Source organism: Dermacentor variabilis, chromosome 6 (genome assembly GCF_050947875.1).
Source record: "Dermacentor variabilis isolate Ectoservices chromosome 6, ASM5094787v1, whole genome shotgun sequence".
Classification (NCBI taxonomy): Eukaryota; Metazoa; Arthropoda; class Arachnida; order Ixodida; family Ixodidae; genus Dermacentor; species Dermacentor variabilis.
The window spans coordinates 121,429,197-121,454,352 of NC_134573.1; the positions used below are offsets into that span (position 1 = coordinate 121,429,197).

General features: G+C 46.1%; 1 protein-coding gene across 1 annotated transcript; it reads right to left on the reverse strand.

Annotated features, from left to right (window-relative positions):
- Positions 1-278: 278 nt before the first annotated feature.
- On the reverse strand, positions 279-8,043 carry LOC142585139 (uncharacterized). Its single transcript, XM_075695665.1, has 4 exons — positions 7,886-8,043; positions 2,357-2,951; positions 833-888; positions 279-420 (listed from the first exon to the last, which is right to left on the reverse strand). Exons 1-3 carry the CDS (start codon positions 7,920-7,922, stop codon positions 873-875), a joined length of 648 nt encoding a protein of 215 aa, XP_075551780.1. The 5' UTR covers positions 7,923-8,043; the 3' UTR covers positions 279-420; positions 833-872.
- Positions 8,044-25,156: the final 17,113 nt, after the last annotated feature.

A 25,156-nucleotide genomic window follows, 5' to 3' on the forward strand; every position in this document is an offset into this window, starting at 1 on the left:
TGTCTACAGGAGCCTCGTTGACAGAGCGGGGGCGTTTTCTTACTATTTGAAATTGTGTTTCAGGGCCCCTTTAAGCGAAGCAGCACTATTTAGACATCTTCAGCGATGACTGGCGTGCGGTAGATTCATAGCAACGAAATGCGAACATGCACTTGTCTGTGTGCGAGTGCGTGTGGTTGCAGTAGTCTGAGGCTCTGCATCGCAGATGCCAGTGTGGTCGGGAATCACTGTTACGTAAATAAATTATTTTGTAGAATTTTGTTGGGACGAGGGAATTTGGGAAGAAAGAAACAGGCTTTTTACTTGATATGCTGCATATTTTTATTCGGAAAGGCTGCGTTGTCGAAAGTTCACTGGTTCCATACATTGAAGAGTCTTCTGGCTGTACTTTAGAAAAGACCGGGGACGCAACATGGGTCACTGTAAGAAAACAAATGCATTTTTACCTCATGTCCACATTTAAAGTAGCGAAGGACGAGAAGAAGGTGCCGTCTAAAGATTGTTTTTGAAACCAGAAAAATATTCATAAGTTTACTTGAGATAGCATGGTGTTGAGCTGTTTCAATGGAAATTAAATGTAAAGAGTCCAAGTGCCTCACTTTAAGGGTTATTCATATGTGTTAACAAGCTTCGGGAGCATGGACACACGCACCACTGCTTTGGTCTGTGATACACTACGGCACTTGTAATCTAAATATAAATTTGTAATCTAATCCAAAATTTAAACTCTTATTATTATAGTGATTGTGGTGTGGCTTACTTCATTAATGAATGGCTCATGTGAATCCAAGTAGATAGCAGAAAAAAGAGCAATACAAGAGCATATCCTTACCGTTGATGTAAGGAACCTGAGCATTGACGACGTTCGCTGTTTACGTGCTGGTGGAACTAGAAGTGATAAAAAAGACAAAAATAAAAAAGGTAATGTTTGAAATTTGTCCTTTCTTAAGACGAAACAGCAAACAAAATAAGTGGCTTCATAAAAGTAAATGAGGGAAACTTTATGGTCGATCAACTGGTTCATCCAATGAAAAAGCGCTATCAGTAGCTCTTTGCAAGCCCCGCTTTGCCTCGGCTTCTGGTCGTCGTAATTCGGCATCTGCATGACGCTTAGCCGGTTTCGCCTCGGCTTCTGCCTAACGCGTAGTAGGGTTCGCCTGACACTCAGCTCACGTCTCCTGCTAACCGGCGTTAGCGCTCTTCCTGTGACTCTGCAGCACGCTTGCGATACTTTGCAGCAGCTGCCGCAGCCAGCGAGCCCTACGGGCTTCCTCAGATTCGATCTATCGTTGCCGTCGCTTCGCCGCGGCCTTCTTTTGGCGAAGTTCCTCAGCAGGCGTTTCCATACCGCTTGATCAAGGCGCAGCATTCATTTTAAGCTGTACTCAAATACAGGCGCCTTCAGATTACATGTCTAAACTTGTCAAACGCCACAGACAATCCTCCAAGACCGTCGAAGCGCGCCAAAGCACGATTTTCTCCTCTCCGCTGGCAGTGTGCCAGCTGTGCGCCATCTGCATTCCTATTGGCTCCTAAAGTGTGACGCCACATCACCCTCTGTCTCTTTAACACATCCTCTTTCATCTCGCCGCCACCTGCTCTTTACTCTTTCCTCTCCCATGCCACTAGGCACAGCATGGGCGTTCTAAAGTTTGACGCAGTAATAAAAATTCACCGACCATCACGATACTGCCTAATGCGAAATTTCAGCGCAGCTCTACACGTGCTTTCATTTCGTGATGTATTGGCTGGTGCGCACAATCTGTGCCGCGCGGCACGTTGCAATCGGAGCGAAGCGGGCCGCGGCTGCCTTGCTAATCTGGAGATGCGAGAGCCGCGCGTGGGTGACGCGTCAGCGCGATTCTCAACAGCCGCCGCCGCCGACAAACCTCCCAGACGACTCGCACTGCTCTGGCGCCATCTCAAAGCAATTGTGGCCGCACTATGCTTTTATTCTCACCCTTTCGCGATATCTTCCTCCTCCCCGTGTCCTGCTCACGTCTTTCATCCCCTGCTGCGCACCTCGTTCGCTTTCGACTTTCGCTGGGCTCATTCGCTCGGTCACGCGGACGCCGACGCTCGCCACAGGAACGTACACCTATGAGCTGAGCTATAAAACACTCGTATTGGCGCTGGAGGCCCTGCATTCACAAAACGGAGCTTATTCTGCCGCCTATGATTGACCATCGGTGCGCCGAACATCTTTTCATGACGCCATCACGGTAATGAGGGGTGGGACCAGGGACGCTGAGCAATGAGGAAACGAGTTCATGCAAGCGAATTATTGTGAATACCTCGTTTGAGATAGCGCTGAGAAGAACGTTGGATATTTCTACAATATTTAGAACACACTTACCTAGATGATGAGCCAGAACTGCTGCCACTGGCTCCAGCGATCCTGCTTTGTCTTCTCTGTCTGCTCTGGCCACCGGAGATTCCGGAACCCCAGCCCCAGCCACCCCAGCCAGGGAAACCGTAGCCATAGCCATAACCTGGGAAACCGTAGCCATAGCCGCCGAGTCCACCGCCGTAGCCTCCGAAGCCGTAGAAGTCGCCCGAGTCGAAGCCAAAGGGGACTCCATAGTAACCTACGGGGCCATAATATCCGCCCCAGCCTACTGGGAAACCACCTCCATAGAAACCGCCAAATCCATGTACGCCTGCTCCTGCTCGTCCACCGCCAGGACCAGGTTTACCAGAAGCGGAAGAACCAAATCCTGAGAGTCCAGGCCCACCAGCGCTTCCGAAACTCATGCTTCCGAAGGCACCAGGTCCCGATGAACTCATACCTCCGCCAAGTCCGGAACTACTCATCCCGGAGCCGCTCAATCCACCACCGAGGCTCAGGTCACTGCTAGATCCAATACTGCCTCCAGTTCCAGGGATGCCACCAAGCCCCCCAGAGCTGAGGTCCAGCTTTGAAGACCCGGGCGCAGCATAGGCCAGTGAAGCTATAGATGAAAATTTTGCGTTAGAAAAACTCGAAATGCAATTTATGAACCTCTCTTACTCTAACTACCCGAAACATAATGCCGTTGTGTAAACAAGTTGCGCGTTTCTGTTAGTAACGTTCTCATAGCTGGACGTGTAAACTAAGCAAGGGGAGAGGTACAGTTGGGGCTCTCTGATGAAATTCACACCGCAGTACTAAACATGGAAGCTGCATGTCTTAATTTACGTTCTTCCCTTTTTCGTGTGTCTCCAAGCAATGAATTACGTCATGGGAGCTATACATTGTTACATGACAATATCTTCAAGTTATAGGTCGCGAGTAATGCGCACAACGAAAACACATACTAAATTTTTTTTGTGCATGAAATTTTTCGTGGCGCACCACGAAATGGACAAACCTAACCTAAACAACCCTTACACAAGTAAAAAGAAAATGGTGTTCTTAAAAGTCAGCTGCAAAAAAAAGAAGAATAGACCAGGTAAAAAGCTTTTAACGTAGGGCCAGCTTAACTCGCTAAGAATAAATCCTACCAAAACGTCTTTTATAATCTTTCATTCGAATCATAGGACACAATAATTCATTCCCACTGTCAACCTAGACTCTCTTGACATCAGTGCACTTAATGAAGGCTCATTTCTTGGAATAATTCTTGACTCAAGCTAAAATTTACGAAGCATATCGCCTATATGAAGCGCAAAATTTCTCCCGGTATTAGAATTTTACTTAAACTAGATATTATTCTAGGAAACCAACATTGCTAACCTTGTATTATTTCTTTATTCAGAACCCTCACAATTATCGCATTACTGCATTGGGTAACACATATCCAATTGATATAGCACCACTACAGCATCTGCAGAATCAAGCCATCCGGATATTGTAGTTCAGCTCATTCTACTGCAATGCTTCTGATATGCTTCTCAACCACAGAATAATTTCACTAAAAGATCTTGTTAAATATAGATTAGCCGCAATGTTATTTAAAGTAATACTTACTCCTCCTCCAGTAAACATATTTCCTGAGGCTACCTTGGTTAACTTGAACCGCACAAGATTTGCAGCTAACAACAATTTCTTATTGCCACTAATACATACTAATTATGGAAAAAAATGTGGATATTTGGCAACATTATTTACTTGGAACAGCCTCCCACTAGATGTCGAGCGCTCTTCGTCTTTAGGTTTCTTCAAGAAAACATTAATAAGTTTTCTACTAGATAGCGAAAATAATCCACATATCTAAGCTATTCACTTCACTCCTGCTCATTTCCTTTCCGTTTTTCCTTTTTCTTGAGTTTTTGTCTCATTTTTAGCCTTTATAAATAGTTTTGGTTTGTTTTGTTGCGAATGCCTTAAACTACTGTTCTAATTGTACGACTAGGTATTGTCTTTATATTATTTTGCAGTTTGTGCTACATGTACTTTGTATAATCTTCCACTTAGTGAATACTGTACTGCGGTTTTATTCTGTGTATTTGCTCGAATGTATATATTTTCTGACAGGAGGTCCCCTTTCAGCCACATGCTCTGGGACCCCTTTCTGTATACTTGTGTAAGCATGTATGTCTCCTCCTTATTGAAGAAATAAACTGAAACTGAAGGTGGCGTATCGTAGAGCATTATCCATGAAAAATTTTGCCATTGAAGTAAAAGTGGAAGCATCTAGAAAAGCTAACAAAAATAGCTGTTTTTGATACCGAAACTAGAAAAAATGCCCACTATCTGGAACTGACGCATGACCGCGAACGCGCAGCTCCTCGGCTGACGACCCAGATTAGGCGGTGCTTGCGGTGCACTGAAAAATCTCGCAGGTGACGCACTGGGATTTACGTCCTATATATGCACTAATCACAATGGTGTGCTCGCATCGCCTGCTTAGGTATTGGTTAGGGACTTCAACTGATAAAATTCGACAGTTACCGCCCTCCCGGTTTTGCAAAAATTGCTGTAGGAGTATACAGTACTCATCAATAATCAGTTTAGCCTGAATGAAATTTCGTTGCAGTTGACTTTGAAAGGGACACTAAGGGAAAACATATTTAAGTTGAACTAGATCAATAGATTTCTCATCTAGGAGCCTATAGTCGTTTTCTGTATGCCAATATGTCACAAAAAGGGGACTAAGGAACAACTACGACTGTTCCAATTTCAAGCTCATATCAGGTTTTCTGAGCAATATTCGGGTCTTCGAATATTAAGACAGTGTGAAAGACATAATAAAGCGAGTTTTGCAAGAATGAAATTACGATGACACTTCATTTCCGCGTTTATTTGCTGAAAGCGTTTATATTGCAGATTCATTTGGTTTGGGCCTTTCGAGACAGGCGAACTTACAATTCTTTGGAAACAATATAACTGATTTTGCTGAAGAAGTACGCCAGAATTGTGTCTGCGCTGATAGCTCCGTGAAATTGTAATTCAGAGTACTATACTTTAACAGAGCAACCTGTGTGCCCTTAAATAGATCAATTTGGTGTGGCGATGTTCTGCAAATGCGTGTAAAGAAATGTATTCTCAAGAATAGGAAGGCATGCTACTGAACTCTTCGTGTTTCTCAAGTCAAACTAGACTGAATTTACTACCATGAACTATGCGCCAATTTCGCAGCGTTTAAAAGGGCAATGGATAGGGGGGGTGCTTGATAATCTGAGGTCCCATGAGACCTAGTGAACATTTATTCTATTTCTTGCTATGCTTAAAAAGATAATAAACTGGTGTTTATTGTGCATTAATACAGCATGCGAAAGAGATTGGAGCGTCTCTGTTTCCTTGTCTCTTAACGTTTCTTAACGTGATACGTATGAGGTAGTGCTTCGAAACAAACACAATACCTACCGTGAGAAATGACTGCAGAGTTTCTTTTTCTCTGTCGTTGCATCCTTTGCATCAACATTTCGTAACATAACGATTCATGATCTGGCTTGCCTAATTTTTTTATGCGCTATAATAGCTTCATTGAGAAGTTAATTAGCTTGTGCATTCTGCACTTTAGTATTGCCGGTCAGCGGCTAATAATATCCAATTCCGCCAATAAGAAAATTTATTGCAGTAATATCCCTAACATTGCTAAGATTACGGAGTGAGTTTTATTACACATAAGACAATCCAACCTAGTAAAATTTTACCGCCACTGCACGAGGACAGTGTATTAATGCGAGCGCGTCAAGGAGCCTGTGTCGCAGAATATGCGGCGTCGGCGTGCAGCGCCCGTACGTCGCTGCGGAAAAAAAAAAACAAGATTTTCGAACCACACATATCCAGGCCGTTCATGTGACGCAAGGAGTTGACTGAAATAATTGAATTTCTCAAGCTAAAATACGTGTAAAACTCATAAACTACGACTTACAACCTACAGACATGATAGCTGTCAGATTGTAATTTGAATATACGAGAGAACATAATTCTGTTAACTCAAGCCCATTTTCCAGCGTTTCTACAATGCACAGACCGGATACACGGCGTCCGCCATTTGCGCACGCCGGCGCGTAAATACCTCCGAGTCCACGAAGCAGCGCGCCCGCTTCCTTGAAAGACTTCCAGATGGCGCTCGCCTCCGCCGCATCGCGGCCCTTGCAAGAGGCAGCTTTTCGACCGGAAAGCCCGCCTTCGTGCATAGCGTTCGCCGCAAGCGTTCCCCAGTAAACATTACCGTTACATACGCTGCAGTCACCGGGAATAGTGAGAAGCACTCAGGGATCTTTGAATGCTACCGCGTTCCACTTTTAAAGGCGAAGCTTAAGCGTCATCCAAATTTCTTGAGCTTTGCTATGCACTTATTTTCTTTTGCGGCTTACGTGCGCCTCGCAGTAGTGTATCGTTGAACATGCACGCACTCATAAACCCATGAATGAATACACGAATGTGCACATTAACTCATCTTATACGGCCGGAACTAACCAGCACTTAGAACGACAGAAAGCTAAGCTAGTTGGTAAGGATTCATTATGGAAATAAAAGTGAGGCGTGCTGACAGGACACAAGAGTAGAGAAGTGGACAACACGTTCGTGTTGTCCACTTCTCTACTCTTGTGTCCTGTCTGCACGCCTCACTTTTATTTGCATAATGAACCAGCACTTTCCTGATCTATTTCCTACTCAAGTTTCTGGAGGCAAGAAGTTCTGTCTTCCAACTCGGCGAACAAGTCGATTTTACTGGTCTTTTGTAATTTTATATCTTTTATAAGGATGAAGAAAAGGTATCAGCATTTCCTAGAATCTGCGTAGGGAAAACACGTGACGGAATCTCATGGTGTGCGCAAGTTTCCTCACTTCTCAGGAACGTTGCGTTTCTAGAAACCGGCGCACCACTAATTGCCTGGGAAATTTCTCCTTGTTTCTTTTCCTATATCAGCTACATATGAAGTTACCAAGTTATAAGGCCTAGAAGTCAACGCCACGAATTTTTTGTTTAAAATTTGCTGGTCTTTTGCTTAATTGCTCAAAGCAAGAGCAGTTTGTCTATAGTTCTCCATAGCGTGCCACTGATAGCCTGAGCATCACCGACAGTCATGATCTTGTGCCCTTTCTTGGGCCGCCTTTCGGTGGTCACAAACACACAAAAAGAGAAAACGGACCTTAATCTGAGCCAGAGAGTTTAGTCGTACCACATAGTGTTTATAGGATAGGTACTGTGTTACGCCACTTAGACGCTTACAACTGAAGGCTCATTCCGCAGCAATCATAAGTTTCTATGGGTGGGAATAACTTGCACGTGGTTCTTAGCGAAGGTAATCGTATCTGTAATGACCTCGACTAAGAAAAAGACATATGTCGCCCAATTGTGGAAACGACTCGTGTCAATTATTTTAAATTTCCAAACTTTGGTGAGTACGTGCAGCGGTGTCACTGTGGCTCCGAGCGGTGAGGTCAAAGAAGACCTTCTTGGTCTAACAACGACGGTGGTGCGGAAAATCTGAAGTCAAGCTATCTCACCTGCAGACAAAATTGCGATGGTGATGAAGGCTCTCATGGCTGTGGTCTTCTTCCTTGCCTCTAGATCAGCCGTGGAAAAGTGAAAGTTAAGCGTCTGCGTCTGCTTATATATAGCAGTAGCAGCTGAAATGTGCGGAAGGAGGAGAATAATACCTCAGTAAACAATATTTCTTGTTCCGGCAGCTCTATCCACGAAATATGTGTGTTATGTAGCAAGCGTAAAGAAAAAAAAAGAAGAAAGAAACGAAGAGAAAGCAACAGGCAGTCCATTTTTCTTTTTATAGTAAATGATAAATTCTCTGCTTCTGAAAGTGGACGCTGGAACGATGCGAAGGTCTTGATGAAGCGCGTATTCCCAACGTAGCAGGTTGTTGCAGCGGTGAGAGCAGGCAAATGGATATGAGCAGATGCCACAAATTGAACAAGTAAAGCGTGAGCAAAGGCACGCGAACAATGTTTCTTTTTGTCACTTTCTTCTACGAATGTATCTTCGCGCTATGCTTCGCCCAGTAGCCGGTGCGTGAGCACAATGCTTTTTTTTTTCTTTTCTTCTGTGCATCTGCGCACATGTCCGTAGATACATTTTGTATCTTTTTACGGGCTTCTAAAAAGGCGCTGCCGTGTACTGCAATATTTTGTCATTTTGTGTTCCCATTATGTTGCTGTCTCTAGTAACTTTGTTACAAGTTTATTTCTTCCTCCTGACCCATTTATGTACCGTGTGCTGCACGTTCAAAAATTTGCATTATAGAGTGGTGGTCTTAGGAAAATGTAAAACGAGCACCGATGTGTCAAGGAATTTAGGCGATTATCTCCCGTTTGCAGATTGCTTATTCGCTGACTGGGCGCGTGGCCTAACGACCTAACGAGTGAAAGCTGCTAGATCTGCAGAAGGCGCACCTTTTCCATCTTTGGCATGATTCGAATACATCACACCTAGCCTGTTCTTTTAAAGCGAAATGCTCAAACTGGCCAGGTAACCCAGAAAGATTTACTTATGTTCTCAAAAAATTCTGAGAAACACATTTTACTTTCAGAGACATATCCACCGCACCTTTTCTGTCACTGTTTATTTAGAATTGATTGAAATTAGTCGTCCATACGCTAGCGGTTGCAACGCAACGCTGCATATGAATTGATTTGCTGGAAATTAAAGGGGTTCTGTCTACAGCCATTCCGGACATCACAATTAAACTGGAGTCATTCTGTTACTAAGTTATATATGCATTTACCATGCCTTAGAACTCCGTGCCGAAGTGTGATGCTGTTTGTCAAATTAAAAAGAAAGTCACTGCACTTCCACTTTGTGATGAATGATGACTAACCAAGATATGAATGTGGGCCCCTAATGGTGAATAGCACCTCCACCGTGGATCGGCCCGGTATTACACTATATTCGGGATTGGCCCACGTATGGGGAGTGCTTAAGGCCTGGTTTACCTCCACCGTGGGTCGGCCTGGCATTGCACTTGCTTTGGCATCGGCGCACGTATGGAGATTGCTTAACGCAATGTTCACCTCCACCGCGGGTCGGCCCGGCATTGCACTATCTGCGGGATCACCCCACGTATGAATGCTTAACGCCTGCTGCACCTCCGCCGCGAGTCGGCAAAGCATCGGACTATCTTCGCGATCGGCCCACGTATGAGTGCTTAACGCCTGCTTCACCTCCACCGTGGCTCGGCCAGGCATTGCATTATCTTCGGGATCGGCCCATGTAGGAAAAATTGTTGATCTATCTCCACGGAGACGAGATCCGCTAGAACCTACTGGTTGAACAGCGTCGGTGTGAAAATAAAAAGAAGGGGGAAAGAAAAGGCCGCAGGGCGAAGTCCAGCTGTTGCTCGGGACCAAAACGCTGTTGTGGTCAGCAGCTGTTTGTTCCCACCTAATATTTTTGAACGGCGAGGTTCACCTCAAGGGACCCGAATACTTCGTAATGAATACGAGAAAACGATCCGTACATCGGAAGCCTCTCGCTTCTGGTTCATTCAGTTTGTAAAGGTGGACGACCCGCCGGGTGAGCCAAGTAACACATCATGATTATCTCCCATAACACACGCTTCATAATGCATTTATTGAGATTTTTTTAAAGCAAGGTTTTTGGCCTGAAATTATACGAAAAAGTAATGTACTGATCGTTAGCGTTGCCCGCATTTTACGTTGAAATTCATGAGCTGGTATCTTTGACAATGGCCTCACAATTTAGAACGCACAGGCACTCCGTTAGCGTAGATATTTGTAAGGTGTTGCGCATCATGTCGACTGAAAATATACTCTTATGTATATGCTATGCTTTTTGCGCTCATGTACGATTTAAACGCTGCTTTACTCTCAGTATTGCATGTCATAAACGTGACCCTTAGTGAGAATTTCTAAGATTTTACAAGCACTATCTCCTCTATGAGTGATTATGGCTGACGCTATCAGTTTTACAGCGAAGCCGTGTAGGGCTAGCTGATTCGTCCCTCCACCGACCTGGCGGCTGTATTGGCTGCATACGCCGAAAACTCTTCTAACGCAAGCCCATGCGAGTGCGCGAAACAAAAAAAGAAAGTAGCAGCGGTTGCTCTGAATGTTATCATCTTATCGACCATATTATGACGTATGATCTTAACGGGCATATAGAAAACGTGGGATGGCGGTGCTCCCTCGCTGCCATTGGAGGTTCGAAGAGCATAAAAAACGCAATAGTGTACCCACCAGTCATCCAGTTTAACGTCGACCTAGTGTGCTCCGATGCCAAGTGGATTGTATCCTTCCTGTTGGAACAGTCTGGAATTAAGTGCTACGCGGACTTTAATGTGCCTACCATGAGTCACCGGTCGTGTATAGGTTTAGCCTTTGGAAAGAACGTGTCTAGCATAGCAGTACAATCAATCCCGCTGTACCACAGCGACCACAAAGCTATGGTCACTGTGGTAACAAAAGAGACGAAGTAAAGACGATAAAGATCAAGAAGTTACGTGCACGTGTCTGTATTAAATCAATATAGCAATAACCATATAATATAAATCGATATAGTTGTCAATATAGTCATCCAAATACAACTTCGCTGGTTATCCTTCTTCACAGATTGGAAGAACCCTAAATGTTTTAGTAAAAGGGGAGTTTAAGAGCTGCCTGTAGGCTACAAGCACGGTTAAAGGTATCTGTAGCGTGGATTGCACGCCAAATATTTAAAGAATAGTATTTAGGAACGATAAAAGCAAGTCAACTTGAGCAACTGATTTTAGAGCCCAAGATTCGTGTTCTTGAAAGAACGACGGGAATAACAGAAAGACACGCATGCCTACAAGGCATTCGTTCTGTCTCTTAACGTGATATAAGTTCATAGGAAGACTGCAGGATGGAAAGGATCAACAGTGGTTGAACAAGAGATGTCAGCTGCAGCCATCGATTTGACAAAGACTTATCGAAACGTTGGTGCGACCAACATTCCTCGTTAGGGCTGCTGTTCATCTTTATTTCTTTGTTATTCGACTTGTGATTTCAAGTCAGTGCGTTCGCAAAGGGGCCGTGAACCAACTAGCCGCAATTATTGCTCTGCAGCGTAACTGAAAGAAAGCACATAAGGCGTATTATTTTGGAATTTGGACGATGGCCGCTTTGAGCTCACGCCGCAACCGTTTATTTACACTTGTGCCTGTTCAAACTGCAGCTGTCCTCCATTCAGGCTCTGGAGGTGATGACCCTCGGTAACTGTAATTTTCCCTCATGAAAGGCTTTAGTAATTTACTGCGGCTTACTAGCAGTAATCTGAGCCGGAGGCATATATAGTACAAGAATACATCGTGAGATGGCATTACTAGTAATACTTTTCTTGCAACTCGCACAGCCGCAGGGTGTAAGCTCTGGTCGGCTTCAGAAAGAGAAAACAGCTGCTGAGAGGATACACGGCGTCCGCGCAGCACAATGCGCTAGGCGAAAAAGTGACATGGAAAACACGGCGCGAAGGCGTAGAAACTTCGCTCTCAAAAGGCGAGCACATGCTCGCCACAAGAAGCCGCACGTCAAATCAGGCGTTGGAGCCGAGAAACCCGATGCTGTGACGCACGACGACGCGCCGCAGAACACCGCGTGTACGGAACGCCGCGCATGCTCTGGCATGTAAGCACGCTACGCAAGCACGGGCACATTGAGAATGATTACGTGTGAGGGCACGGCGACTACAAGCAGTGCTCGCGCACAGGCTACAGAAGAGACGTTTAGGAGATTTAGAAATATTGGAACAACCAAAATTTAGAGGACGCTTTTGGCCTAGCGTAGAAAGGCATGCAAAAAGAGTACCAAAGAAATCGGGCAATTGAGGAAGCGGGTCATACTTGGGTGGAGGGTCGGGCACGTAAAGCAGTTTAGAACTCTATTTCTTGTGCCGCTGGCTCACGTACACTACTTCTACTTGAGATGGCTTTGATCGGACACTACTACTCTTTATAATGTTCACAGGAAGCATGCCAAAAGGAAGCACTGCTCCAGTGGGTATGTGCCTCGCGGTGTTCTTGAATAGCATTAACTTAAGGCCTCTGGGCCGAGCGGAAGTGCCTGAAAAATTCAAACACTGTCACTGATATTCGTAGAACAGCGTCTTTCGTCCTTCATGGTATGGCTGTGCAACGGCAAGCCGGGAGTTTTCTTTTATTTACGGTGCAGTGACCAGTCCCTTAAATGATTAAGTTTGCAGCTTGAAGTCCCCACACGACACAGTGGCTACGAGAGATACCGTAGTGGAGGGCTTGGGATTGAATTTGGAGAGCTGCAATTATTACGTGCATCTAATGCAAGCTCACTAGAGGTGCTGCCGGGAGTCAAACCTGCAACTTCGTGTTCGGCACCATCGCGCTAAGGTCCACCGCAAGAGGTTGCAGTATCTGCAGTTAAAATGCAGTATTAAACAACATTATTAAAATATTTTTTTTGTCAGCGGTGTTGCTCCAAATGAATAAGAGGAAATTTATAGAATAATTGTGACGTTGCATTGTTCACTCAGATGATTTTCTCGGCGGCATGCCGGACTTGTTCTTTGGAATTTGTTACGGCGAATGTGAAATCGCTTGCCGTTCTGTTGTTATTACTATTGTGTTTATATGTATTTTTTGCTGCCCTTATTTCGGCCTGAGAAATTCGCAGCATGGAAACCGGCTTTCATGACTCGGAGAACAAACGTGAAAAGCAAACGGCCGCGCTGCTCTCTCGCGGTCTCTGAACTTGGGGCGGAAATGCTCCGCAATTGCCGCGTTCGGTGCCCTTTACTTGTGCTATATTCAGCTTATAATTGAATGGATAGAGTGGTTATGGAATTGGCGCTGTGCCAACTACTTTTCTGGTACACTTTCGCTCTACGAATAAGGAAGAAATGAGCAAAGCACGCCAGTCAACAGATCTTGTCCGGCGAATCTACCGAAAACTTCAGTTTAATGCCATTAGCATCGATAGCATACATCGGCTACCTTGTGTCAAGACTTTTTACGCCACTCCTAAAGCAGAAAAAAGACAAACTTTGCAATTTCTTTTGTTGTTGGGCGCAATCAAAGCAGCGTCACACGATTTGCTCGGGCTCATCAGCGTGACGTTTTGGATCGGTAACACAAATTCTCACTGCTTCTTGAAAAAAATTATTAGGTTTTACGTGCCAAAACCATGATAAAATTATGAGGCACGCCACAGTGGGGACTCCGGAAATTTAAATCAGCTGGGGTTCTTTAACGTGCACCTAATTCTAAGTACATAGGTGTTCTCGCATTTCGCCCCCATCGAAATGCAGCCGCCGTGAGCCTCTTTGACTCTTCCTTTATTGCGATCTTACAACTGCCAATCATGCATTGTCAAATTCATTTCTTTAAAATTTTTGCATATGTAACGAAAATTCCATTCGGGTGACCCGCTCGAGTACAGACGTTTCCATTTTTTTCAACTTGTTTTTTTTTTTATTTGCAGAATCAAAATCGGAGACGCGCGAAAGTGCACTAAGCGGGACCAGCATCATTATCTGCATAGCGAATTGTCATGCGTGGTGTCCATATATAATGTAGAGCCATAAAGATAGTAATATCATAAGGAAATTCATTTTTATTATCAATGGGTATGTTATTCACTGTGTGTCCAAGAAGAAATGTTTCTTCATGACCATTTTCAAGCACATACCAGAAGTGCTCCCAATCTCAGCCTTCCAGGAAGACGTGCTTAATTGTTTCTGGTTTGGAGCACAAGAAACAGCATTCACCACACGGAACGAATAACTCCTTTTCAGACATTGATATCGAAACTGCTGGAACACGGCCTTAAATTTCAAGAAAACTTTTGACCCCTATACGTGCAGGCTTGTTTTTTTTACGCGTTTCAGCACTTTTCACCATGTTCCCACAGAGAATGGAAACAGTCCAGTACAACGGAATTGGGAGAAAAACACATAAATTCTTGCACATTTTTGTTACTGGACACTGTGCCTATATAACAAATCGAAAATCCTAGCGCCAGGAAGTGACAGGACTCAAGAACCCTCTTGGAATAACCCTGCATTGGACCTTCCATGCTAATGGACGAGACAACAAACTGGGACACAGCCCTAGCCAAACGTACTTGGCGACTGTGCGCAGGAAATGGGTTTTGGACATTTCTAACATAAGAGAAACTGGTTACAGCTGGTCACAGAAATATATGCGATAAACTCTAGCCGTCTTCCCGGACACGCTGACACAACCTTGTCCAGCTTATTGCGCCCCCGTGTCAATCTCCTTATATCTCCTTACAGATAGTCTTACAGGTCTCCTTACATAAACATGGCGAAAACGCAATGGAGTCTGTACAAATTGAGTACAGTTGCTACACGTGGCACAATTTATGATCAGGAACAGATTGGAAACGGTCACGTATGCAAACACTTCTCTGGGGGCTGCTTCTCGGATTCTCTCAGCCTGTCTACACCACTAAGGATCACTGTCACTGTGATGTTAAGTTGCACGTATTGAAATTTGTAAATTGCAATATGTGCTGTTGGATAAGAAGTTAATCAGCGAATAAGAAATAGGTTACTAATCAGTGATCTTTTGTTAATTAGTCGAACATGCGTTTCACTTTCTCGGGCTAGTAATGTCGACGTCTTCGAATAATCCAGCTCAAGGACGGGAATAATGCTATCTGTCATGGTCGATTTTTTAAAGAATGTCTACATCTTCAAATAATCCAGATGAAGCGCAAGAATTATGCCAGTGCGCACGTGACACCATGCTTGTTAGTTTAGTTAGTAAATGAATTCTTACGTGCTTACATGGGGGATATATCTACTGTTCTTAATTCGTATAGCTGTCTACTATTTTGCTATTGCAAACGATGCCCCGCCTTTCGGTCGAAGCTGCAACATTCTTTTTCATTGTGAATTTTTTCATCCTGGAGTTCACAGCGGGAAACGTTGGACAAAAAATTTTTTGTAGGGTTGGGGGCACTTTCTCCGTCAATTCATATTTGTTGCATGCCAAATTATTTTTAGCCAGTTCCTTAGGCACAAGCTAAGCGCAGAAAGCTGGACTAGTTAGTTTTCAGTAGCATTATGAAAGATCGTTCCAGCACACGAATAAACATGGATCTGCAGAGAAGGACAACAGGAAAGCCGGACATCCGCTGAATTTTGCTGATGAAAATTTATTCACGAAATTTTATTCACGGGGAGACACTGCTGGTGCGCCCGACGGCTCAAAGATATTTCCTTCAACCAGGCCATAATCGTTAAAGGCGGCAAGAAAGAAAGGAGGGCAAAAGTTTCACATCACTCATGTACAATCTTGCACATCTCGCGCCCTACCTAGCTGACGCAACACGTACGCTTGCCCTGAGGTAAGCTGGCTCTTTCTTCCAAAGCGCAACACAAAGAGCAATGGTGCAGTTATATATTTTTTTGGAGGTACGAAGAGCTTAAGAAATTCCCCGGTTTTCCTGAGTGCTAAATTAGCGCAACACCCATGTTCGCTCAAAAAAAAAAATACGGCCAACGATTACACTTCTTCGTGAGGCGATGGTTGAGCGCTTCCGCTGCCTTATTTCAACAACAGGCAACCGCATACAGAACATGCAATGCGGGCGGAGGCGGTTCTGCATTTCGGATTTGGCAGCACACACCGCGATCCGTTGTTATCGAGCTGGATCATCTTATAGTGGGTCACCGCCGCGGAAAGGGGGGATTAGCAATTATTATTTAACGTTTCTTTTCAGGTGGGATGAGGAAACGGGTGGAGGACACGAGTATTGAGCAGAGGTCATGCACTCATTCACTAACAGACAGGCCTCAGTGTGGCCGCACAGGGTTGGGGTGCGAAGTAGAAGTGGGGGGGACGAAACGCTACAACTGTCTTTCGAGTCATCGCAACGGCACTGCACCAGGTGAGGGGATGTAGAGGGCAAGAGTGGAGGCGGAATAAGGACAGCCAGGCGCAAGCATTGCCAGAGGCGACAATAGCCAATCAAGTAAGCGCCCCGCAAACGGGGAAGCAAGAGACGCGGCTGAGAGCCGTATAGCCACGCGACGCGCAGACGGAGGAGCAGAGAGCCGTGGATCACGCGCGAGGCGGCAAGGAGCGCCCGCCACCGGCCCCATGGCAGTGCCGCGACAGCGGGAAAAGGACGGCGAGGGGCGGAGTGAAAAGCAGCGGCGAGAGTCACCGCAACGACGCTTAGCGGAGAAAGGCAGCAAAAGGATACGCGAGAACACGTGATACGGCTTTGGAGGACAAGGGGAGAGCAAGACTCGCGCCACGCGCGAGAGATGGTAGCAGGAGCGCGCGCAGCTAGTGCACGCGCGGATGATGACCTTGGTTACGGCGAGACACGACAGCGAGGCCGACGGCGATGCGAAACGCGGGGTCGGGCGCCAAAGAGCTGGGCTCTGAGATGCCTCGCATGGCGGTTTATGCGTGCAAAGGCGAAAGTCGTCGACTGAGTGACCACTGCCACTTAGTGAAGCAGCATTCTTGCGATGCTGGAGAAGCGTTCATTAAGACAGCAGCCAGACTGGCCAATGTCATATTTCCCACAGGCTAGGGGAATGCTGTACACCACACAAACCTCACATTCAAAAGGACTTTGGTGTGCTTTAATTGGCAGGCTGGCCTCTTCTGGTAATGGTTCACTAGATGGCACTTTCGTCCCAGTATTCCCGGGGTTGAAAACAACACGTACGAAGCACCTGTCACTGGCCTTACTGAGGCGATGTGAAGCCTGATGCCATTAGGACACTCGAATAGGTCGTTGTGGTGGGTGTGCTTTCCTCCAGCCTGCGCCTCGCACTAAATTTTATCTCACGCATCTGGCTTTCTACCACTGAGGCCACAATTTCTTTGTGGAACAGATCTTTGTAATTCCTGGGCATTCATGCGTTTGTCGTCGTACCATCGTCTTCGCTCGGTTGTCTTAACATCATCGCCATATATTAAGAATCTGCATGTTATTGTCATCACGCCGGTGTCGTTATACCACCTTTGTCATCCCATCGATATCGTTCCATCATCATTCCATCGTCGCTGCGTCGGCATCATACAATGGTCGTCATGCCACAATGCTCATGGGGGACCTTGGCTAGCGTATGCCACAGCTAAGTGGGACAAACTTGTGGCATGTGGCGTATAGTCTAAGCAACGAAAGACTCAGAAATACCACTGCACGTGTTAAATCAACGTTACTCCATAAATACGACCTATCGCTATATTGCTCGAACGATATTCGCATTACCATCGACAGCCATAGACAGCCGTATTTTTTTTTCGAATAAAAACTGGTGCTTCCAGAAGGCCCTTTCGGTGACATGACGACAATTCAAAAGCGACGACATCTTTGATGAAGCGTTTAACAAATAAATACTTCCCAGCGGGCCTCGTGCAATGGAAGATGTGGAACCACTGCATTGTGGTGCCTAATTTTGAATTTGTCCACACTGGTATATCTGATAGTACATGAAATAATTTTAATTTGAAGCATTATAAAGGAAGTTCTTAGCAATCTCATGAAGTGCCGTTTTCAATTTTCTGGTTCAGCTTAGTGGAATGTTTGCAGCTTTCAAATCCGGAAATATAATGCTACATTCTTAAACTTGGCATAATCATGTCTATATTATCCAGAAATTATGGGGATTCTTGCAGGGCCATTTCAGTCATGGCGCGTTCTCGACGGCACGAGAGACGGCACTAGAAGGCGACGCGGAGTAATGTGCTCCGCATGGGCTCCATAAAAAAACAACAACTTCGGACGCGTAATTTTTTGATATTCCCCCAAAACGACCACGGCACCGAGTGCCTTAAAGTATTCCCCACTCTAGGACACCGAAATCTCGAAGATCCGGCCATTGGCTGGCCCGGGGCGGCCAATTTCCATCTCGGCGGATCGACGCTCCACGAACGCTAACGAGGAACATGGCTCCAGCGGCGCGGTGTCCGCGGTGGCCTTAGGCGCAACACCGACGCCTTCGACGCGGCTCACCCCCGGAACTCTCGGAGCCACCCCCACGACCATTGCACTCCGGCATGGACCACACCGAAGTAGCAGATGAGGAAATCTCACCGGAGGAATTCACAGTAGATGCAGGCTGGCTCGCGAGCCACCGGCAACGTAGCAAGAGAGCCCTCGGCCAGCTAAGCCTAACGGCAAAAACTACGACCAACACGCAGGCGCCCGAGCAACGAGCCGGAAACGACATCAGAGACAGAAACTTCCTCTAAAGTAGCTTCTTGTGCCCGCCTTAATTGCGGTTTTGAGCCCTGTTGTATTGCCAACTGAGTTTCTACACTTCATGGCCTAAATAATTTTTTGGTCTTGTGATCCATGAGTACGAACTAGTTCATAGATATTCAATTACGTATACTTGCAAACCTTCTTGTGACAAGTTTGATCGTTCATAGGCATTCAGTGGCAGCAGCTTCTCGAGTAACGAAGTTTGGTGGAGAAATCAAATAGTCTTTAATTTTGGCTTGTCTGTGTAGCCTCCGCGTTTATTTTCGAACATCATTGACGGCTGTTTCTTCGTACATTGCTACTTTTTTATTTCAGCGATATATAATTTTATTTTCTTTATGCAACAAAAGGAACAAGAAAAAAAAAACGTATCTCACACGAGGATCGGAAATATCCGTGAGAGCGAGAAACACAATTGTAGGTCCTGAATGCGTTCTAAAAACTTCAAAGCTGAAACAATAAAATTATACAGCGCCACTTACAACGACCGGACCTTAAACAGTCATTCTCGCAAGGCCGCTCCTGCATGCTACTCTAGTCTTGACCCCGGTCACGAGTCTCTACGCGGAAATAAGCACTCCCACGCTGTCACCCGAGCCTGCGCAACCAGGGCACCACACATGGGTAAAGATAGCCAGCATGGTCTCAATAATTGAGCAGTCCCGCAGAATTTTACAGCACTATCGCCTCGCATGATGAGTTTACCCACCCTGACATAGCTTCCATGCCCGGCCAAAAGCCTTCGCCTGGCTGCCGCTACAAACTAACACCTAACCCCATGCACATCGTTCTCTATCCTGCCATGCACACGATTATTTACGCATACAGTGCCCTATAACGTAAAACTATTCCAATGTTTTTATTCCAATCTCCTGGCGTCAAATTTGCATAACCGCCGTTGCAATCATCGGGCGGTAACCCGGATGGTTGTCGAAACAGACCGATCAAACGCTCTCCTCGTTCATAGGAGGTCACTTTTGTCTGCTTGAAAAACGAATAACATTGCTTACATTGACCGGCTTCTCATCTAATTGGCTGACAAGAGGTGAGGAGCAGGCTCCAGTGGAGAAGCATTTGATGGGTCCGAGCCACTGCACTGAAAATCGATAACCGGATGAAGAGGGTGGTGCCGGCGTCTACGATTGGTCCGCTTTTCCTTACTTAGCTTGCGGTGACTGGCCGAAAATCGCGGCGGCATGCAACGGGAGCTTAAGGATGACGCTAAAACGGCTCCTCAGTAAAGAAGAGTTGGCAGAACGAGGACGCAAACGCGCCGAAAGTGCTGGAAAACGTTACATGGCCACGTAAAAGGTTTATTACACGCAAGTAAACCCATGCTATCGGGCAAGTGCGAGTAGCCAGTGCCCGAGCGATCGGCGCTAGCCATCTTTTTAACGCAATAGCGTTAAGGAGCTCGTGTCGCAGAAAAGCCGGTGTCGTCGGCGTCGGTGTCGGCGTCCGCGGCGTTGGCCGTGAGCGATAAATCACGGCAGGCACTCCATAAATAAAAAGCAACTTCCAAGATGGGCTGGGTGGGAATCGAACCAGGGTCTCCGGAGTGTGAGACGGAGACGTTACCACTGAGCCACGAGTTCGATGCTTCAAAGCGCTACAAAAGCGCCTCTAGTGAACGCGGTGTTGCCTTAGAAACGAGCTGTTTCTAAGCCTCAGGCGTGCGTCGCTTGCTCAGGCGCACATTTCGTTGTCGCGCCGAACGCTGCGTTGCTGGACGCTCACCGCATCCGATGTGGGGCGCGTAGTCGCTGCGCCGTAGCCCATTGTCATACACCCCTTGGCGGGTCGACGGGAACGCTGTCGCGTTCCACTCTTGAAGGCGAAGCTTAAGCGTCCTCCAATTTATTCCCTTCGGAACGGAGCAGCCTGCGGCTATTCAGAAGAAAATTCAGTTTTGTTCGGCATACTAATGCCTCGTTAAGGCGTCCATGTCACTTTGACGCCGTGAGTTTTCGAGGTTTTGTGGCGTCGCGGGACAGGCAGGTGAAGTGGGTGCAGCCCGAAAACTTTTGACCAAAAGCCGAGGACTAATGGCGAAAAGGCGTCGAATCAGAAATAACTATTATTTTTTGTTCGGTCAAATTATGCATAATCAGCGTGTACACGTCATATCAAATGGGAAGCTTTGGTTGTTTTCTTGACATTGCAAGACAGACAGGTGAAGGACGGAGGGGGTGTATGGCATGAAGAACTTTATTTAAGTCCTGAGGGATCAGTCTGGGGACTGATGCGGGCCGCTCCCAGGTCGGGACAGGGAGGCCGGGCCCCTCTACCATCACACGAGCCGTCTGGACAGCCCTGAGTTGGTCCGCCAGCACTTCACTGTGTCGCATCTGCTGCCAGCACTGTTCACCTAGAGAACCATCACCGGCCAACGCCATGTAGCACCAAAGCTTGTGTTCTAAATCAAGCAAACCCCCACACCTACTACAATAGACTGAAACCCCGCTGTCCGGATTAATTCATGATGACCGGGTTAGGATACGTTCGTGTCTGCAGAAGCCTTAATGCAACCACCTGTGGCCTATTTAATTTAGAATGTGGCAGGAGGAAGGCTCTGCGTCCTAAATAATAGTGCCTGGTGATGATCGCCTTGTAGGTTAAAAGTGTGTCCCTGAACTCAGGAGCGGGAGATCCAGCCCCTTCAGGGAGTACACGGCACACTAATACTCGTGCCTCCCTGTGCGCCACATTGTTGAGCTTACGCGGGGCTCCCTATACTGTCCCCATGTGTGCCGGGAACCAAGTAACTGTATGCGAAGTGATATCCCTACCCTGCAGCAGTCTGTTAGCCGGTTCCGCCGCAAGTCCTCCCGAGAAGGCTTCAATCACAGATAGCGAGTCACTAAGCACCAAAACTCTTCTTGAATAAGTTAGTGCTACAGCAACAGCCACCTGCTCGGACACCCCAGGATCGTTGGTATAAATGGAAGCGACATTTCTAACGCTCCCTTTGCCATCTACCACCACCACCACCGAATAAGCATCTTTCCCATTAATCCATGCGGCGTCAACAAACGCAGACTCCTCCTCCTGATCCTTTGCCTCTCGCAACAAAACCCTAGCTCTCGCAACCCGCCTCCCTACAATTTGCATGGGGTGCACATTCCGCGAAAACGGACGAACCATGATATTGGCCCTAAGGTTCACGTTCAACTCGTGTAGGTGCGCCCTATCGTCCGACACAGCCACACTCTAAAATGTACCAACCCGCTGGTGTACCTAGCTCCCTCTGTGCCGTACGCTGAGCCTCGGCAATTTAATCTAAAGTATTATGCAAACCCAGTCGTAACAACATATCGTTTGATGTAGTCGCACCCAGACGAAGCGCAGCCTTGACGGCTTTTCTGATTAAAGCTCCCATTTTATTTTTCTCTCCTCTATTCCAATTTAGCATAGCTGACACAAACGAGAAATGACACATAATAACTGCGTGAACTAACCGCATCGCACCTTCTTCTCCTAAACCCGTAGGCCTATTAGAGATCCTTCTGATAAGTCTTATGGCCTCCTTCGTGTTCTTGGTAATATGCTGAATGGTTCTAATATTCGATCCATTCTCTTCAAATACAAAACCCAGGACCATGATTGCTTCAACTTTGGGTATTAACGCCCCTTCCCTAGTATGGATCCTAATGCAAGGCTCAACTTCCTGTATCCAACCTTTCGGAATACGGCCTAGCTTCTTGGATTTGAAGGCCAACATCTCCGACTTTTTAGTGGAGCGCTTGCGGCCCATAAGACTCAAAAACTCTTCCGTAAGCGTTACCACGTTTTGAAGCCTAGCCTCAAGCTCTCCATTACCACCACCGACACTCCATATAGTAATGTCATCCACGTAGATAGAATAGCCAATACTCTGGACAGTGTCCAGTATATTAGCCAATTTCGACATCGGCAGATTGAATAACATAGGCGAGAGTACGGGTCCCTGGGTAGTACCACAGCAAGCCACTTTAAAGACTTCCGACTTTATCTCCCCAAACCTGAGACATATCCTTCTATCCATAAGGAAAGCCTCGACAAAATGGAAAAGCCGCTGCCCCAATTCAAGTCCGATAGCACCCGTAGAATGAAAGAATGTCGGATTTTATCGAAAGCTTTTTCCACATCAAGTCCAATTAGTGGATTAGTATCCCTTGTCCGCCGGTCAAGTAGCTGATGCTTAATCCTGATCATAGCATGCTGAGTCGAGAGGCCGGGCCGAAATCATATCATCGAGTGCGGAAAGACCCCATTGCCCTCAACATAACGCGTTAGCCTATTTAAAATGACATGCTCAGCGACTTTCCCCAAACACGATGTCAAGGAAATGCGTCTGAGACTTTCAAGCCCTATGGCCTTCGCCTGTTTGGGTATCAGAGCAGTAGTTGCAAGTTTCCACTCTACAGAGAAAGAGCCTTCCTTCGATCGGCCATTGATCTCCCGGGTAAGGAACTTTATTGACCCGTCATCTAAATTCCGTAGCATTTTCTTCTTAATGCCATCCGGCCCTGATGCCGATCGACCATTACTATGCTGCAGCGCCATCCTTATATCACTTTCAATAAATTCCTTATCCATAACTCTATTTTCGTCCCCATAGATTCCAAAATCACATGAGGTGTATCGTGCCAGGTCTCCAACGGAAAGTATCACTCAGCCAAATCCTTCAGCAACTCCTGATCCGTGGAGTCCTGACACGCCTGATGGACCAGCTTGCCTATTCCAGTCCTCTGATAAGATATAGCGTTTGTCTCATCTAGTAAATGTGTTAGCAAACTCCAGGCGCCTCCCCTCTTAAAGCGACCATCAATAGAATTGCATACTTCATACCAATGCTGCTTGCACAGTACCCGACAATGGTCTTAAATTTCCTGGTTAGCCACTGCTATACGCTTTCTAAGCCTTCTATTCAAACTCTAACCCTTCCATTTCGCTGACATTGACTGCTTCGCTTCAAACAATTGCACCATGCAGGCTACTTTCCATGTGTTCCGTGTCAATATCGGTCTGAACCTGTTTTGTGGACGCCTCAACGTCACATTTAAGTTGACTAGTCCACTGTTCCAAGGTCAACTCATTTCCCTTATCTTCGATTCTCTGCGCTGTTCGTTTCCTAAAGGCATCCCATTCAACCATCCTGAATGTGCGCTCCTTTTTATGAGCCACTACCAAAGTAATTATAAGTATGTAATGATCACTACCAAAATTTACATTAGAATTGCACCAGGACGAGTCCACCAGCCCCCGAACAAAAGTGAGATCAAGTGTCGAATCTTTACATGTCGACGTGCCATATCTGGTGGTATGCGAAGGACCTGTAATCAGAGTTAATTTCAAGTCTAGTGCCTGCTGCCATAGTCTCTCCCCCTTATTAGTGCTACAAAAATACTTCCACACAGGATAGAGTGCATTGAAATCCCCTCCAATAAGCAAGGGCGCATCCTTAGCCAGATTGGTTGCATTGGTCAAGAGATATTGAAACTCTGCTTCGTGTCCCGGGGGCTATTGTACAGTTTAAGCAGGTAAACACTCCTCTGACATGATATTTGCAGACCTAAAAGTACCTCCACCATAACATATTCAATCTTGCAATCCGCCATGTGAAGATCATGTCTAATGTACACCAACCTCCTATTAATGAGTAGCGAGTCCCCTGCCCTGTTCATTATCCTTTGCCCTGTCCGTTATCCTTAAATGGGGGTGGCCCAAAAAAGTTTTTGACCAATCGCGGAGGGCTGATTGCAGAATTAGAATACAAAAGTTTGTAATAGTTCTACGTTATAGCGCCTCAGATGTGCTAATTGAACGGAGTCTGCTTCGCTTTACTACACCACTTGGGAGTGCTTCAATACACGAGCACTTCCTATCGGATGATATGATTTCGGCCCGGCCTCTCGACTCAGCATGCTATGATCAGGATTAAGCATCAGCTACTTGACCGGCGGACAAGGGATACCAACTTATGTACCAACTAGCCCAACACTGTTGGGCTAGTTGGCACAGTTGGCTAGTTGGGCTAGTTGGTACCAATTATGTACCAACTAGCCCAACAGCAAACAATTGTAACAACAAATTTAGTTTCACGGAAGGCGGCTTTCGTACACAAGAGCCCAAATCCTGATTACGTCCTTCTAAGCCGCTTTCAAATCCAAACGGAGCATAATCTGTCTGTGTCGCCTGGTGTAACACTCTGTAAAATGCAGTTTTAAAGCACTTGTTTCCCAAGCATTCAGAATGCTCACTTCAAGAGTTCGAAAAAAAATCACGAATACGGTTTGCTTCTTTTCCTGTTCTTCCAAATCTTTAAAGGACCCCTCATCAGGCTACATCGCCGATTCTGTCTATGCACTAAAAGATGTAAAAGGCAGTCTAAGAAACGTTTTACCAAAATTTTTTTTCAAGAGGTTCCCTTATTCAAGGAGATACTATAAATTAACTGTCCTGTTATGCTGCCAGGAGGCGACCGTCAGTGCTAAGGGAGATATTCTCTCCCTCTGGCTCTAGTAGCATTCCCAAGAGGTGTTCCTTCCCTACCCCTTCCCATGCCGGAGCCGAGGG